The 18,533-nt window shown below is 45.8% G+C and overlaps 1 protein-coding gene across 4 annotated transcripts in view; it reads left to right on the top strand.

Moving 5' to 3' along the window:
* The window catches only part of ZNF609 (zinc finger protein 609), a 105,445-nt gene extending 88,296 nt beyond the window's left edge, over window positions 1-17,149 (top strand). For 3 of the 4 annotated variants that reach the window (XM_081888395.1, XM_081888396.1, XM_081888397.1), the window contains exons 4-10: window positions 6,840-6,927; window positions 7,712-10,082; window positions 12,023-12,389; window positions 13,979-14,154; window positions 14,448-14,652; window positions 14,935-15,013; window positions 15,605-17,149. In XM_081888395.1, the coding sequence (XP_081744521.1) occupies window positions 6,840-6,927; window positions 7,712-10,082; window positions 12,023-12,389; window positions 13,979-14,154; window positions 14,448-14,652; window positions 14,935-15,008 (3,281 nt within the window). In that variant the 3' untranslated portion in view covers window positions 15,009-15,013; window positions 15,605-17,149. The remainder of the gene's footprint in view (window positions 1-6,839; window positions 6,928-7,711; window positions 10,083-12,022; window positions 12,390-13,978; window positions 14,155-14,447; window positions 14,653-14,934; window positions 15,014-15,604) is intronic. The other variant, XM_081888398.1, reaches the window with a different exon arrangement.
* The last annotated feature ends 1,384 nt before the right edge of the window (window positions 17,150-18,533 follow it).

The following is an 18,533-nucleotide window of genomic DNA, read 5'->3' as shown; positions in this document are numbered from 1 at the left end:
ACCTATTCTTGCATCCTATCTTCTTCAGCAGTCGCACTTCTTTACAAACAGTGAAGCAGCACCTAGGTATTGAGATAAAAGACTACACCACGTCTAAAGACTTGGTCATGCCTGTTGCCTTGATTTTGCTGTTCTGGGTTCCTATATTTAGGCACATGAAAGATTTTTCCCTTCACCTTTAGAGTGCCTGTTTTACTCTGATTATAAGCTAAAGGGGGGGGGGGGGAGAGAATCACTTGATCTGAGGCCAAAGCATCTTGCCTGCTACAAATTTGCACCTTGTTTGAATTCTACATTCTGCCCACTTCCTGAGCTTGTATTTTCTAAAGCCTCCTCCCAGGGCCATTGTTCAGATTAGTCTTTTAAGTTGGAGGTAGAATGAATGTTTGCCAGGTGTGCCTGCTTCTAAAAACAGTGAGTGCATTTTCTACCTCGGCAAGCCAGTCCATGTTCTGCCACCATCACTAGCCCATTGCCTCTACTCCTTAAGAGATGTGATTCATCTACACAGACAGCCAGTAGAAACTGGGAGGTAGGCAATTACCTTGAGTGAAAGTGATGCAAGGACAGCATCTTGCTGAGAAGTAAAATATATCTCCTTGGCCTCTTACATATCCATCTTAATATGATGCCAGGCAGAGTGGAATTGACAGGTTCTAAGCAGTTATTATTTGAGAAGAAAGCCCTGACAGGTGCTCTTTCTCAGATTGCTAGGTCTGCACACTGGTGTCTCCAGTGCTTTTTGTGGAAAGGCTGAAAGAGATGATCAGTGAGCACTGGATCACCTATTATTTGCTTTTTGTAGTAACCTTCTCTTGATTGATGCTACCCACCCCCTTTCTTCTACACTCTTATATTTACCAGGCACATATCAAAACTTTGATGTGCAGAGGATTTGCCACAGGGACTCATCCCTCTGGAATATCCGAATACTGTGGGACAAGCCCATTATTCCTCTGGATGCTGTGGTAGTGGCACCCATAATTATGTAGTTTACATATCTCATGATATGGCAATGTCCAGTCCTCCTATATGTGTTTCAGAGAATGCTGCTTTAGGAGGCAGGCAGAGTATGGCACTTATGCTGCTGGCTGCCTTCCCTTTTGCTCTTGGCTTTTAATGGTTTTTGCAGCCTGTCCTTTCATGTTAGTCTTTTTTCTTTTCTTCTTTAAAGATCAGCTATGATTTCAGGACTTGCCTAGGAGGTATGCTGTGATTCCTGTAGCTCAGCTATTTTTAACCTGTACTCATTCAGTGCAATGTGTGCAAAGATCTTGCCTGTGAGGCTACTCTTGGCTGCTGCTTGGTCCCTGCTGTCAGAAGTGATGATTTTCTCTCACATCAGAGGCTGTGCATCCTTCAAAGCAGTTTGGAACTATTGCATCATTGGCTGACTTGAGTATGTGGAGTCTGGTTAATGTATGTGGCAAGAGGTTCCTGCCACCCTCCCCACTTAATGGATTTCAGGTTAATGTTTACAATTTTGCTAGCTTAGGTCATTTCTCTTACATTGTGTTAGATGCTGAGCCAAAATATACATATGACAAATAGCAGAATTTTATTTCCAGTTATTATCAAAAGGAATGGAAAGATACCAATAATAATAATAAAGAATCAACACCAGGCTTATCCTTCTTTGGTTTCTTAACATGTAAGCACACCTTTCTCATGAGTCCTAGTTCTCTTTTCTGTGTGTACAATGCTGTTGGTGCTCTAGTGTCCCCAGCTGATGTTGCCTCATAATGGAAGCTGGTAGAAGTTGAAATGAACAACAAAGCAAGGAGTAGCCATCTTAGTACTTCATGAGAACAGATAAAAACTCTCCACAGGATTTCAGCAGGTTTGATCAGTGTGGGCGGGTAGCCCATAAACTAAACAAGGTTAGTTTATGAGAACACGTTTTTTTAATGACCTTCCATGGGTAGTTTCAGGTTTGTACTCTCACTTGGTTGTCTGCGGCAGGTAAAAATCCCTTTCAGGTTGTCTGGCAAGGAAGGGTAAAATAAACTGGTACATTCTGTCCTTTCAGGCCTCTGTGTCACAAATGACTGATGTCTGTATTTTTGTGGCAAGGTGAATTGCAACATTTTTTGTGGAATTGTTTGCATGGCTGGGCTACTATCTGCTTCTGAGGCCATCAACTTATGCGACAGTTGTAGCACTTCTCTATGTTCCATAGGCAGCTATCTGCTTAGCATGGCATCAGCCTTCTAACTTCTGCTTGTTCCTTCTGCCTGCCTTTCACAAGGATATGTTGTGTTAAATACTTCTATGGACATTTTAAGGCAGCTGTCTTAGCAGTTTTCCTAATTCTGTTAGGCGTGATTCTGATCTGCCGGGATCTTTAATGGATCTAATTATACTGGAATGCAGCACACCACTTGCTGCCTTATGAGTTGCCAGGCTCCCATTTTCCTCTTGCTGTGATTAATGCCACTGGGGGTTGGGGAGGAGGGAGGAAGCCTTGTAACTAAAGAGAGCCTCTGGTCTCTCCAGACCTGCTCCATGTGGGGGAGGTCCAATTTCAACCAACCCCTAAAACTGATGATTCAGGCACCATCACTGCTCACCTGGGAAATATCTCAGCCAATAGCAATAGTGCTTAGAGCTAAAAAGCTATTGTCTGACATGGAGATCTTCATAGCAACAAGGATCACTGCATGGCAACAGCAGCTGCTGCACAAAGGAAACGTCAGAAGCGTATTTTCCTGAATCTCGTGCCTTTCGTTTTATCTTGGGGTTGTGACGTTCCCTTTTTTTGTTTTGTGAGGGGTTCTTTTTTGTGAAAAAAGGTGGCAGTTCACACAGTCTCTGGGTAGAAGAAGGCAATGCCATTATGGTAATTTAGTGCATACAAAACCACTTGAATTTTGCATTACTGAAAACTCAAAACTTAGCAAACTGAGTTGTATCCAAATTAGAGGATATATACAATTTTGAAACCTTGCATCGCCCTAGCTGCCACAGTTTTAACATCTTTTTTTTTAATGAAATACAGTCCTCTCCCTGCCCCCCCACCCCAGCTGTCTGCCCTAGGGGCTAATGATTATAAGTCATGGGAAACAGAAAATGATAGGTTTTGTGAAAGCAGACAATTTGGAAAGGAAGAAAAATGTTTCTTAAGCTGTTGCTTCTCTTCATAGCAATGGAGACTTGGGGCTGGTTAAAAAAATATGTGGAGATGTGCATTTCAGTATTGGAGTCGGTTAATGTACATTTATGTATTTATAACTATTATTTATAGCTATAACTAAATACTTTACAATCCAAAATAATCCTGCAGGTTTACAGTCTAATAGATAGTGAGACATAAGGAAAAGGGACAAGGATGAGGCAGTAGACTTGAAAGAGACAAAGGAAATGTGGTGGATGCAAATAAATGAATGGAAAATAAGTAACCTTAAAAATGTTGGCAAAATGGCACCTGGGAGGTGAATGCGTGTCATTTATCCCCAGTGATGTCATGAGCATTCAGGATCTGTGATGCTTGTGTAGTCACATTCCACGCATTAGTCATTTTCTCCATATGTGTGCCAGGGAAAAATGCATTATGCTTGCAACAGAAATGTTTCCTTGGGGAAACCTTTCTGGATACCCCTACAACATCTGAGTTACAGCTGCATATCTATTACATACAAAAACAATAGTCTCAAAAGACTCTTGGTCTGAAAACAATCTATGTCTCTTAATAGTTGCCATCCCTCTGCATCTGAACTTGCCACCAGTAAAAGGGCAGCAGTTTGGAGTCTCTGACCAAGGAGTCTTGCCTCAGCAGCTGGATTTGTGATTTTTAGATGAGCTGCTGCATCTCTTTGGCCCTATAAAAGTGGGGATTATTATCCTGATTTGCTTTTAGAAAGCACTAGGGATGAGCTTAGGAATAGCATAAAAAAGCAGGTTTACTGCCAGAACATGGTAGGTTTGTAATGCTTTGATAAGGTCTCTCCTTCTCCAGTCTTACAGCAATTCCAAATGCCTTAATCATAGTTGGCTCCGGATTGCTAGTGCTGGCTGAACATAGCCCTTCCACTTCTCTCTTTCCCCCTCCCTCCCCAACTAGGGTGGTTCTTCAGAGGCAAAGGCTGCATCGCAAATCATCTTGCATTTCACAAAATAATTCTGAATGTATTTGCTGGGAGGGATTTTTTTGTGTGATTGATTGAGGTAGGTTAAATCTAGGACACAGTGTGTCGGGCAGGAGTTACAATTAGTCTTGTGCTTTGTTTGGTTGCCAGAGCAGCAGGCAAAGGGAGGGGGCAGCTCAACCACCGCTGAGGTCTCTGCTTTACAGAGCTCTTCATCTTTCTCCTGTGATCATGGCAGCAGGCAGACTGCCAGAACGTCCTTCCTAATCTGACCTGCCAGCTCTGAGATGGAAGCAGCTGCTGGCGTCTTGCCACACAATTAACTTGTAAGGCTCTGCAGGAAAGCAGTGTGTGAAGCCTGAGCATAAAGCTTTACAAAGCAGCCTTGCATTGAAGGGCCGGAGCCTGCTGGATGATGGTGACACCTGCAGGAAGATAGATTCTGGAACTTCAGGAAGGATGTTGGGTGGAATGGGAAGTGGTGTGGGCGGCAGAGGAGCCAAGATGCTGAGAGCTTTCTGAGAAGCCAGGGAGCCTTCTCTAACAATTAAAAAAAGTAAAAAAATAAAAATCAAGGCTTTGTCTGCACTTCCTAACATTCTGAGTTTCACAGTCCCACAGTCAAAAGGGCTCTCACCAAGACAGCCAGCCTGCCAATGAACACATTGCAGACCCCCAGTCCCATTGGTTTCCGGACCCTCGATCATGTAGGTTGCCCTCCTCTGCACCCATTTCAGCTTATCAATATTCTTCTTAAACTGTGGTTCCCAGAACTAGACACAATATTCCAGGTGTGGTCTGACCAAGGCAGAATAGAACGGTACTATTAGTTCCTGTGACCTGGACACTATACTTCTGTTGATGCAGCCTACAATAGTATTAGCTTTTTTTGGTGCTGTGTCACAATGTTGACACATTAAACTTGCTAAGACCCCTAGATCCTTTTCACATACACTGCTGGCAAGCCATATGTCCCCCATCTTATATTGGTACAGCTGGTTTTTCCTGCCTAAGTGTAGAACCTTACATTTGTCCTTATTGAAACAATAATGTTCAGTTGGGCCCAGTTCTCCAATATTTTAAGGCCATATTGAATCCTGAATCTGTCTTCTGTGGCATTAACTACCCCTCCCAGTTTGGTGTGATCTGAAAATTTGATGAGCATCCCCTCAATTTCTTTCTCCAAGTCATTTACAAAGTTGTTGAACAACAACGAGCCCAGGACAGAACCCTCTGGCACCCCAGTTTTTGTTTTCCAGGATGACAAGGAACCATTAGTGAGCACTCTTTGGGTTCTGGCAGTGCACATGGCAGATGTTGGTAGGGACCTGGAAGAACAGACTCAGATGCTTCTGTGGTGAAACCCAGAAACTGTAGGTCATTAACAAGTGCTTGCTTCTGTTTGAGAGAGAATTTTTTCACCCCAATTTGAAAATGAAGATTACAAAGGTCGCTATATTTTTCACAGCTGGTTATTTCAAATATTTGCTCCTTCTGAGACTTCATTATTGACCTAAAAACTAAGTCTGCAGACAAAGAGTACCCTGAGTGAGCGCTACAAATTTTGAAACTGGACAGCTAAGCACAGCTGGCCTAGGAGTGCTTATGAGTCTATTCTATACAATCAATAATCCTTTATTGAGATCCCCACTCCTGTTTTAATATTTTCTTGACACGGGATTAGAGAGACTAGTTCCTCAGTAGGGCATGTGTTGTCTAGTACAGAGTCTTTACCCCCCAGGTTCTGCTCCTAAAGAGAGAGGCTCAAAATGAATGCAGGGTGGTGCAAGTTTCAGCCCTCAGAAGTTGTTTGCCCTTGGATGGGGTTTGAGCAATGGTGGAGAATCTCCAACATATGGACCTGACATCTTAAAGCATTAGCTGTGGGACAGTTACAGTCACAGCTGACAGGAATACTCCTGATTGTTCATTTACAGTGGGGATTGCATTTGACACTGTTCAGATTTGACACCAAGGTAAGCTCCATGGTTTTCCATGGAGAAATCCATCTAACATCATGAAGTCAGGTGTGTAGTCTCACCTAGCTGTTGGATGTGGCCCTCAGAGGGTTGGCCATGTATTTATCGAGTCTGCAAAATAAAAGTGGTGCCCCACCTGCAGACTTGATTCTTCTCTAAGTGCATGATCCATCATATGTTTTGGGGAATACAAAGATGAGGTTAGTGGATGTGTTTATAAGCTCTTCAGCTGTTCAGTAATAGAGCTACTTTGGGCACCAGCTTTTGGCCAGTTTGACTGGCAGAGAAAAAAACGTGTTGGAAAGGTAAAGGCACCTCTTGTATTGGACCTATACATGTGCCCAGAGGCAGGGGTTGGCCGTAGCTGTGAATTCCACTCCACAAGAGCACCTGTGTTTCCTAATAATACTGCTTTCTGCAGAATTGAAGATACGACCAGTGCATTAAATAAACATAGTGCTGTTTATGTGTGCTGTTTATAGTAGCAATATTATCAGAATCCTGACCTTGAGGACTATTCTGAACCGTCTACAGCCACGCAACCAGTAAGGTGGGGGTTCTTCAGTTGTATTGATGGCCAAATAACTAAATGAATACAAAGCCCCAAGCAAGTGCTACCTGAGTTCTGCTGCAGGCGTTGGTAACTGTCTCCACCCACCCTTGTTCTGACCTGTTCAGCAGGATGTTTCTGCATTGTGGCTAAGTTGTAGGCTGAGGATGGGGCAAGATTTGCAAGAGAACTGAGTGTTCACAATCCTCCCTTTTGCTCCTGCAGGTATGCTGGTGGTGAATGTCACCTGGAGGAATAAGACTTATGTGGGGACGCTACTGGATTGCACGCAGCATGATTGGGCACCACCCAGGTAAAGCATAAGGCAAAAAGGCTCTTCCTGTAGTGTGCTTGGTGACTTTTTCCTCTCACTCATTAGGGGATTCTGCTAGAGGATGGATACTTTGATTTTGAGCAATGCTGAGAAACTGTCATACTGTAAGGAGAAGGGAATGTATAGGCACATGTAGCAGGCTGGAATAAGAACTAAAGCAGTTGCCCTGTTCTGTCCTAGGCAGGAAGAATTATTCTTATTTAAATTTGAAGTTCTCTGTAGCCAGTGTTGCTGTCCTATCTGATTACCATGCAGTTTGCCATTGATGCAATTTCTCCCTAGAGAAACTGAGTTCAGTTACTGTACCTCATCTCCTTTGAGGGAGTTTAACTGTTGTATCAGTATAGTTCCTAGGGACAATCATCTATTAATTTGGCTTGAGTTCACATCTTGTTTTAGAAGTTGTGGAACAGTCCTTCCATTTTTAAATGCTTGAAATAGATATGTTAAAAGCTAGAAGTCTCAGGATTCTAACATGGTTCTGCAGGTGTCTGAAAAGAACCCTAAGGGCCATACAGTCTGCCTCCTCCTGATTTAGAAAACAGTGTATGTATGCCTCCTGCTTGTCTACTCCTGGGAAACCCGGCCAAGGATGTGTGTATATAGTAGCCTTGCAGATAAGAGCAGGAGAATTGTGCCAGAGACTCTGGTGCTCTCTCAACCACTTTGGGGTAGCTTTTGAGGCAAGAGCCAATTGCAGAGGGTGGGCATGGCTTGAAGTCTAACCTTGAATGTTCCTAAGCCATGTTCTATTATCTCCTAGGTTCTGTGATTCTCCCACCAGTGACCTGGAGATGCGAAATGGTCGAGGGAGAGGCAAGCGCATGAGACCCAACAGTAACCCTCCCATGAATGAGAGCACAGCAGCCTCTGATAGCAAAGGGACAAGTAACAGCAGCAAGACTCGGGCAGGGGCCAACAGCAAGGGACGCAGAGGCAGCCAAAACTCCTCAGAGCACCGCCTCCCACCCAGTGGCACAACTGAGGATGTCAAGGCCAGCCCTTCGTCAGTGACCAAGCGGAAGAGCAAGCCCCTTTCTGACATGGAAGTGAATTCAAGTTCTGAGGACTCCAAGGGGAGCAAGCGTGTTCGCACAAACTCTATGGGTTCAGCTGCTACACCAATGGCTGCGGCAGCGGCAGCTGCTGCAGCAGTTGCCACAACAACCGTCAAGGTAGAACCCACCATTCTCGATAGGAACTGCCCCTCCCCCATTCTCATTGATTGTCCCCACCCCAACTGTAGCAAAAAGTATAAGCACATCAATGGACTCAAGTATCACCAGGCTCATGCACACACAGATGATGACAGCAAACCTGAAGCTGATGGGGATAGTGAGTATGGGGATGAGTCATCTCTTCCAGCTGACCTGGGCAGCTGTAACGGTGCTTCTGGTAGCCAGAAAGGCTCAGTCTCCCCGGCTCGATCAACTACCCCCAAAGTACGGCTGATGGAACCGCACAGTCCCTCACCATCAAGCAAGTTTAACCCCAAGGCTGCTTGCAAAAAGAAGCTTGGTGGTGAAGGAGACCCTGACTCTGGTGCTCTGTCCAATGACGGCTCTGAGGATGGCCCTCTGGTAGCTGATGAGACAAGCAATGATGGCTTTGACTCAGTGGAGAAGAGGAGCAATGACAAGGAAAAAGCTAAAAAGCCTGTCAGTGTCAAGCCTGAGAAGATATCATCAAAGAGCATCAAGTCTGCTCGACCCATAGCCCCAGCCATCCCACCACAAATCTACACCTTCCAAACAGCTACATTCACTGCTACCAGCCCTGGCTCCTCCACTGGCCTCACCACCACAGTGGTTCAAGCCATGCCCAACAGTCCCCAGCTGAAACCTATTCAACCCAAGCCAACTGTAATGGGAGAGCCTTTCACGGTCAGTCCAGCACTTACTCCTGCCAAGGACAAGAAGAAGAAGGATAAGAAGAAGAAAGAGTCCAAGGAAATAGAGAGCCCCTTGACTCCTGGGAAAGTGTGTCGAGCTGAGGAAGGCAAGAGCCCCTTCCGGGGAGAGCCCAGTGACCTTGGGACAAAAGGGGAGAGTCTCTTGAATGGCTCATCTGACCCCCACCAGAGCCGCCTTGCCAGCATCAAGGCTGAGGCAGATAAGATCTACAGCTTCACTGATAATGCCCCAAGCCCATCCATTGGGGGTGCCAGCCGACTTGATAGTGCAGCACCCACGCAACCCATGACTCCGCTTCATGTTGTTACTCAGAATGGTGCTGAAGCTAGCTCTGTGAAAACAAATAGCCCAGCCTATTCTGACATCTCAGATGCAGGGGAGGATGGTGAAGGCAAGCTGGAGAGCATGAAGGCCAAGGACCCTGAGCAGCTTGCCAAGGAAGGGGCCAAAAAAGCCCTCTTTCCCTCGCAACCTCAAAACAAGGACTCTCCCTATTATCAAGGATTTGAGGCTTATTACTCTCCAGGTTATGCACAGTCAAGTCCTGGTTCCATTAATCCCAACAGCCAAGCCACCATAGACAGTCAGGCCCTGAAACTGAAGAAAGATGAGGAACCACCTAGCCCAGAGGTAAAAGTGAAGAACGAGGTTTGTGAGGAGAAGAAGGCAGACCTGGGTCCTTCCAGCCAGCAGCCGTCTGTCATCCAGCAGAGGTCCAATATGTACATGCAGTCTCTTTACTATAACCAGTATGCCTACGTGCCTCCTTATGGCTATAGTGAACAAGGCTACCATGCCCATCTGCTCAGCACTAACCCCACCTACCGTCAGCAGTACGAAGACCAGCAAAAGCAGCGCCAGAGTCTGGAGCAGCAGCAGCGTGGGATTGACAAGAAAGTAGAGCTGGGGCTAAAAGAGAGAGAGGTGGCACTCAAGGAGGAATGGAAGCAGAAGCCGTCTCTACCTCCCACACTGACCAAAGCACCCAGCCTGACTGACCTGGTCAAATCTGGACTGAGCAAGACCAAGGAGCAGGGGAGTGAAGTAGCCAAGTCAGTCATAATTCCCAAGCTGGAGAATTCCTCAAAGCTCCAGGGCCAAACTGTAGAAGGCCTCAAGGGGAAGTTAAGTGAAAGCCATCTGGGGAAAGAGACAGAGTCAAAGGCAGGTTTGGACTGTGGACGGCAGGCCGAGGTGGACCCAGTACTCTGGTACTCACAGGTAAGCAGGTGTGTGTGTGTGTGTGTGTGTGTTTGAGTGGCTGAGATGAGAAGAGCAGCCGCCAAGACAGTGAGCACTCTCTGAACTAGGTCCTAGAATGTAGCTGCCTATTGCCAGGGGAAAGAAAGGAGGAGTGTGTTAGTTCTCATTGATGCTTGCTCAGTTTCCTAACTTTTGGATCTTTGCATATATGAATGTAAGCTGCAGAACTATATGGACAGATGGAGCAGGCACACATACCATTTGATGGTGGTTGATTCCTATTTTTTCTCATCAGCATGTGGCCCTGAGCTTTAAGACAGTCAGTTTAACCATGAATTAACATCAGTGGTGTTTTAGCCATTTTTAAGTGACTGTGGTGATTCCTGCTGATGGGCTAGTGTGTCTCTATCTTACAGATTATTATACTGTTTCTTTTTAAAACATGAGGGCTTTTGGAAATGCAGAGGAGAGAACTGGCTGGTCTCAAATAATCTTTTGGGGAGATGCAGTCTAGCTGTTCTCTAGATCAGTGCAGTAATACTGAAGAGCACAGGGCTTCAGACTGGTTCTCAGAGACAGTTTGCTACTTGGTTGAGTCAGACATAGCTTCCAGTGGGTATTGTGTTGGACCAGTGGCCAAACACTGGAACCAGAGTTATCCCACTTTGCTAATTAGCAATGTAGTGGCACAAACTGGATTAGGGGACAGAAGCAGACTACTGGAAAGTCGAGTTCAGTTTTGGGGGGATTTTGACATGTGGGGTGAACATTGCTGGGTTCTGTTCAGATTTTGTTGAGGCTCAGAGATGTGTTACATGGCGTGAAAGAGGTTTCACAAATATCTCTAGCTGAATGAGCTATATGTTAGTCTCTCTTGCCTCCCCTTCCTCTCAATCAATAGGGATCTTGAGTAATGATCACATTTTGATACATGATATGGGTGGAGTAAGTGGCAGCTGCCTCTGTGTTGCTTAATATTGTGAACCGTTCACACTGTCATGCAAGAGGCTGCAGAGAGAAATATTCTGTGGGGAAGGAAAAGAGGGCTAAACCAGCCCAAATGAGATTGTTTGTGTGTTTCGCATACTTTTGTTTCTGTTACCTCTTGTTCCTTTGCGGTTGTCCATCCCCTTACTCATACCTAGGCCAGGGGCAGAGTGATTGTGACTGAAAGTGATGAAGTTGGAATTCCATTGCCAGCACTGAATGAATTGACATGTTGCTCTTGGACAAGTGTACTTGTCTGGGTTTGGGGGCCTACAGCCTAGACAGTGGTGAGGGCTATGAGGTGTGAAGCTTTCCTCTTTCTTTGGTCAGAGCCAGTGCTTTTTTCTGGGGGGACGCAGGGAAACGCATACCCCTAAACATTTTGTGAATCTAAGTTTGGCCTCATTGAGGGGCAGAATTTCAATATGAGAGTAAACATTTCCCCTAAACATTTTTTTAAAGAAAGAAAGCACTGGTCAGAGCTTCAAAATCTATGTTTTAATAAGATTGCTGGGATAACTTGATGCCCAGTTTCCTTTTTAAAAAACCCCATCTCTGCCGACATAATTCCCACACCTTGGGAGTGGTAACAAATTCAGTAAGATGATTTGTCAGAGCTCAAGAATCAGTAAAGAATGTTTACCTAAGCTTGTGCATAACTTGCATTCTAAAATTTGTAGGAATGCAGAATATCAACTTCTGGACAAGGATTTGGGTGATGGCAGGACAGCACAAAAGAGGCTACTGTAGGACAACAGTAACAAATAGTTAAGAGGAAATATGTGGAGGACAGAAATCTTGCTCACTGTTCTTTCACTGGTGAGACTTTGGTGGACGCTACCTGTAGTCCCCCCCCCCTTTTAATTGCACCCACAAAGGCCCTTAATTTTAAGTCAAATCTGAGATTTCCAGGACTTCAGAAATGCCTTTGATTCTAGACACCTGACACCCTTGACTGTATGTTGCTACAGGAAGCTGAGCCTCGCATGTGGACTTACGTTTACCCTGCTAAATACTCTGACATCAAGACGGAGGATGAGCGGTGGAAGGAAGAAAGGGATCGAAAGTTAAAGGAGGAGAGGAGCCGCAGCAAAGAGCCCATTGCTAAGGAAGATGGGAAGGAGAGCACAAGCTCCGACTGCAAAGTGCCCTCCAGTGAGGAATCGCGCTTAGTGGCGAAGGAAGCCAGACCCAGCACCCATGTCCCAGTGTCTTCACCCCTCAGCCAGCACCAGTCCTACATCCCTTACATGCACGGTTACTCCTACAGCCAGTCATACGATCCCAACCATCCCAGTTACCGCGGCATGCCCACTGTTATGATGCAGAACTACCCAGGTATGGGGGCTTGAGGTGGACCCTGAGAACAGCAGAACTGTATAAATCATAATGGGGTGGGATCTTCCATGGGGAAGGGGCCATCATTTTCATCCTTGGAGATGTTTGATAGCTGGAAATTGGAGTGAATATGTCTGGTATAGTGTGGTGACTATCCAACAACAAGAAGGTGCAGAAGTGGTACGTTTGGGTTAGACCAGGGTGGGTAAGTTGTGGCCCTCCCGATGTTGCTAGGCTACAAGTCCCAGAATCTCTGACCATTGACTCTGCTGGCTAGGGCTAATGGGAGGTGGGAGGGCCACAGGTTCCCCATACCTGGATCACAGACCAACAAAGCAGGTTTTAAGATCAACAGTGCAATCACACTGTATAGCTATTAAATTATTTTGCAAGTTAGCTTGCAAAATGTGGGTTAACTTCCAGAATAGTGTGTGTAACCTGTATGGCCTTCCAGAAGAGATCCTCTATAATAAATGTAAAAACATCAAGAATGTGTAAGCTAGAGAGAGAGAGAGAGAGAGAGAGAGAGAGAGAGAGCGCACGCACGCAACATAAAATAAGATTTGAAATTCAGATGCAAACAGAGCTTATTTAAAATGTTTTCCTTAAATAAAAATCCATCTGATCTGATGTTTCCATCTAGCTCAACGCAAAACAGGTGTCAGGTATTGTAGCAAGCCTGGATAATGAAGTTAAAAGTACCCCATTGAAATGTCTACGTCCCAAAGACTGCATTTATTATCAGCTTCCCCAGTAAAACGAAATAAATATACTGGAACCAAAATGAAGAATGCATACTGAAATAGAAACCTCCCAGATACACAAGCTGATGATAAACAGTGTTAATATTTGAACAGTGAGAAAGTATCTAAACATATGGAGTCAGACCATCTAGCTCTGTACTGTCTGCTGGGAGTGGATCTCCTGAAAGTCAGACAGAGGGTTTGGGGAGTTGTATTATTGGAGGTGCTGGGGAATTGCACCTGGGACTTGCTGCAGACAAGAATGTGCTTTGCCACTGAACTACAGTCCCTCTTGTTTTTAAAAAGAGAGGGGAGTAGGCAGACTTGTGTATATTTTGTGAATTTTTCCTGATGTTACTGTTTCATCTTTTGTAAAGTGCTTTGAGGATTTTTTTTCAGCCAACTGGTATATAAATTTTATGAATCAAAAATAAAATAATATTTGTACAATTTTGCTGATGCCCAAGCAAGTAATGCTGGTTAATTGGAATAGGCAAGATAGTGTGCAATGCATCATCCACTCCTCCGGGTACTAAAGGTTCTACCAAGGGCTCCTTTAGGCTTCTGAATCTGCTCTGGATGGAGCAATGGCTGCTTTAAACTTGTTACTGCAACCCAAAATAACTAGGAACATTTTTTTGGGCAGGATTGAGATGCCAGATTCTCTTGGATCTGTGTGTAGTATGCATAATCCGCTTCTAAACGTCTCTCTGACAGAATCCCTGGTTCAGGTCTTTCAACTTCTTGCCTCTTCCGGTTAGGGGATTATTTAAGGGCAGTTGGTCTCTTTAATAGCTTGCTCTTCTGCCGTGTGTGGGAAAATACTAACCAGCATCTCCTCCACAGGCTCATACCTGCCCTCCAGCTACTCATTCTCCCCATACGGCAGCAAATCCTCTGGGAGTGAAGAGAGCGAGAAGTCCCGCGCCAGCCCCAGCATTGGCTGTAAATCCAGTTCTGAATCCAAGGCCCTAGACATCTTGCAACAGCACGCCAGCCACTACAAGAGCAAGTCCCCAACGGTAAGTGGTGTGCTGGAATGGGAAATATATCTTCAGTGCTGCCCTTGGCACAGAACTATCCAGGTGTAAATGCCGTACTTTCCAGGCTGATTCTGGAACCGGGAACTAAAGCATGTGGGCTGTTGCCAGGGATTCCCTAGCTTTTTATTTCCTGGAGTGTGAGTGGGTGAGTGAGTAACAAACATGGCTTGCAAGGAAGCCACAGAAGAGCTGGCCTCATTTAGGTACTTGGCTGGCCTGTTCTTGCAGATTCATGTCTGGGCTTCAGCATGTCTGTCTGGTTACTTTTACAGATAGGCGACAAGGCCTCTCAGGAGCGCTGTGGGGTGGGAGGAAGCAGTGCAGGCTGCAGCGGTGTAGGGGGCGCCAGTGGTGCTGAGAGAAGCGTTGACCGGCCTCGCTCCTCTCCTTCACAGCGTCTGATGTCCACACATCACCATCACCATCACCTGGGCTATTCATTGTTGCCGGCCCAGTACAACCTGCCCTATGCAACAGGTGAGAGCATATGGGGCATTGGCATTGGGGTGGGTGGGTGGGAAGGGGAATCCAGAAGCACTGTTGGTGGGAGTTGGGGGCTGTGGTGGTGGCAGAGGCAGGTGCCCTAGCAACTGTTAGTCACACCTTCCTGGGTGCCCTGCTGCTGCCGCCTTGCCCAGCCCTTGAAGCTCTTCGGAGGCACTGTGCAACATCTCCAATGTAAACCTGAGTCAGCCCTGTGCTGGAAGCTGCTTTAGTACCCCTCACACCATTGTGCATTATGCTTCTGCTTCTCTGCAGGTCTCTCATCTACAGCCATTGTTGCCAGTCAGCAAGGCTCTGCTCCTTCCCTATATCCCCCGCCCCGGAGGTGAAAAAGGTAAGGATGCCCCTGTTATGTCATTGGCTTGGGGAAGAGTATGAAGAGAGGCAATATCACAGGCTGCTTACATTACAGCCTGCAGGCAAAGTGGGTCTCTTTCTGGAATCTAAAGTAGGAGGCTAGATGGCATGTTACAATTAGTAACCAACAAGTAAAAGGGATTGGCGATTTACAGTGGCACCAAAGTGCCATACAGAAGCTTCTTGTGTAACCTGCAGCCAAGATAAAGCTAAGTGAAATATGCCACAATAAGCACTGGGTCTCATGCAGCAGCTCTGTTAATTACTTTCATTCCTGCACGATATGTATGTGTGTGTGTACCTACCTACCTACCTCCCTCCCTCCTGTTGGTCCTAACCCAATATTTCAAATTTCCCAGCTGTGTCGTGGCTACAGTAACTGTGTGTGATCTGTAGTGTTTTGCTTCTTCTCTGCAAGAAGCCTTCTGAGTCAAGTGCTTCTCCAACTGAGGATAAAAAGATTACTGAAAAAACTCCTAGTTTCTGGTTGCTGTCACTCCAGCACCATCATGTGGTTGAAACTGAAATTGCTCGAGCAGAGTTACATTTCTCCTTTTTCCCCCAACAGGACACATGATCGGATAACCTAGGCTATACTCAGTCATGTGACTGGCTCACATGAGGAAGCGCTGGAAATTGCATTAGACATCAGTTGAATGGTGTTGATTGTTCTGCTTGACGGTCCTGCCATAATGTGAGGCAGACTCTGCCCCCTCCCCTACCAAACACAAGCTGAGCCCTGTACGTGTGAGTTGTGGAGCTGGGACTTGCAGAAATATTTATTCACCTGACTTGGGGTTGACTGGCCAATTTCTAGAACTCCTCTGGAGCAGGGACTTTGTGGTGGTGGTGGGCCAAGCAGTGTGGCATCACGGGACATTTGGAATGCTGGGGAGGGAGGACACATTAGCCTTGGGTTCCATCCAAGGCTCTTTTTGCTCCTGTGCTGCAGCCCAGATGGCTACTTGGGTGTTGACAGAAGGTGAGACCATCCAGATTGGTGTATTTATACTTGTGATAAGTGGTCATCTGGCACAAGCACATATATGGGCACCTGCAAAGAAGACCACAGGAAAGAGACGATTCTGTTGAGTCAAGATGTCCTGGGAAATGTGGGGGCGGGGGGGGGAGGCAGCAGGGGCTGCAATGAGCACAAGCCAGCTATGTGCTCCTTTGGCAGGAGCGATACTGAAACTGTAGCACTTTGCCTCCAGGATTGCTGCACCCTGAAAAGCCCTCCCTTCCATTCACTGTTTTTCAAACACCTCTCCCTGCTGGCAGGTCATGTGTGTTGCAGTGGCAATGCTTCTTTTGCTCTGCAGCACAAAAAATACACCCAGTTTGCATAAAATAGGGCCTTTTGGCAGGCTGGCCCTGCTCTCATTGGGATGGGTCTCTACTGCTGCCTCGCAGTCACCTGCTTCACTCTGCTGGAAGGTTACTAGCTGCCTGTCCTTCCTGTCTTCCCCAGCCCCTGCTTTAAAACAAAACACATATTTTGTGTTCATAACAAAAGAATGTGCTGATGGGGCTGGTTGAATTTCAGACATGCAGTTCTTCATTCTCCATACCTTGCAAGACCTTCCCTTCCCTGCAGGGAGTGAAGGGATGGATGTCTTGGCCTGCGATATTTGGATATGGAAGCTGTTGGTCATGCTGAGATGGAGAACCAAGCCTAGCAACTGGCTGCCCACCTTTTGAAAACCTGCAATGGGTGCGAGCTGTACTGGCCCAAGGCCGTCAAAGAGTGACCTCCTGTTAAATGTCCCATGCCCTGTTCTGGTGCTAGAGGGAGCCTTCCCCTGTATCACAAGACGATTGTCTGGATTTCTTTCCCTTGGTCTGTTGCTTAGTGTTCCTTGCTGAAGCTTCTGCCTGGAGCACTGCCCACATTTATGGGAATTTCCTGCCCATTTCTTGCAGGGTGGCCAGCTTGAATAGCAACTGGGAAGGTCTGTTGTGCCCTACCTAGCTGATTTGTGTAAATCAGGTGCTGTGTGTCCCAACAATGCAAGCCTCCCCAGCTCAGTCTTCTGTTCCTGTCTGTATGTTGTGTGAGGCCACCCTCTGCCTCTTGGACTTTGTACATACTGTAAAAAGGAATTGTTTGAAATCCGTTGTTTTTTCTTTCTTTCCCAGCCTGGGAGTACTTATAGTTTCATTCATGTAGAAGTAGCCTCTTTGAGCTTGGGGTGAGGTTGATCCTTCATGGCAAAGCCTTATTTGCCTGCTGCCTTACAAAAGAAAGCTCATGGTGACCTTTGACTCCAGGAAGGAAGTGTGCTGTGAATACCATCTGCCATTCCAGACCGTGCCACTCAAGCACATTCCGAGAGCTCTGCCTGCAGAAGCTCCTCAGTGGTGACTGGCTTTGGTATCCAAACAGGAAGTGCAATGGGAAAACCTTAACGTGGGCATGGGAGATACACAGTCTGCTTTGAGGAGGGTTTTTCTCAGAGGTTACTATCTTATCAGCATGTTGCCCTTTTACTGCCATGTGTCAGCTGTGTAATGACCTGAAGCTGAGATAAGGCTCCAGTGCTTTTAAGCTTTGTTCAGCATACACAGGAGGATACAAAAATTGCTCTCAGAATGCGAACTTCCAGGCTGGTTTTCAGCTATGAAAAGGGGACATATGATGTCCAGCTGGTCTGAATGGATTGGTGCCCTCTTCATTCCTTTTAGTCCAGAGTGTAGCAGGAGGAAGGTTTCTACAGAAGCACCAACTTGTAACCATTTCTATGCTGCATTCCTCATGGTTTTAGGAAGTCACTTCCTCTGTTCAGATTCCCTTTTGCCTTTCACTTTAATTAGTACATTTCTGACCCTGGAAAAATGTCTGCCTCAGCATCAAAGTCTTTTTTTCATTGGAACTGGTATGCTAAGTTTTCATTTAGAACTTGCAGCCTATGCTCTATAAAAAAGTGTACGCTATTTGCTAACATTTGGGTTTTTTATGCACACTTAAACCCACACCACCAGTGCTATGGGCCTCTGTACATGCAAGGTACTGAGATCAAATAGAAGAGATAATTAAAGACAAAAGGTGGATCCTCTTTTGATCTCTAATTCTCTCAACGCTGAGGAGTCTCATTGCCTTTTAATTTTTTACTCTCCTGGCCCTATTAAACTGGAGCCAGATGCAGCATTGACTCTAGACTGAGCCTAGATAGCTTAATCTAGATGGGTAAGCACTGTGTACTTTGTGCTAGAATGACTGCATCCATGCTTATTTTTATAGAATTATTCTATGACAGATGGAGATTTAAGGAGCAATGCAGGGTACTGACTACTGGATACCTTTTCAGTCACTTTTTTGATTGCACTAAATTGCCCACACATTACCTACAGTAAGGGATAAAACCATTTTATATATAAAAAATGCAATCATTTGAAGCTCTGTTCTTTTCAGAGTACCTGCAGCCCTAATGAGGGTTCTGTGCTTAGCACACAGTGCTCAGGGCTAAGGTGACACTATGCTACTTTTAAAAAGATTC

The sequence above is a fragment of the Podarcis melisellensis genome (assembly GCF_964234715.1).
Source record: "Podarcis melisellensis genome assembly, chromosome: 14".
Taxonomy (NCBI): Eukaryota; Metazoa; Chordata; class Lepidosauria; order Squamata; family Lacertidae; genus Podarcis; species Podarcis melisellensis.
Note: the sequence above shows the minus strand (reverse complement) of the source record. Positions and strands in the feature narration are given on the sequence as shown.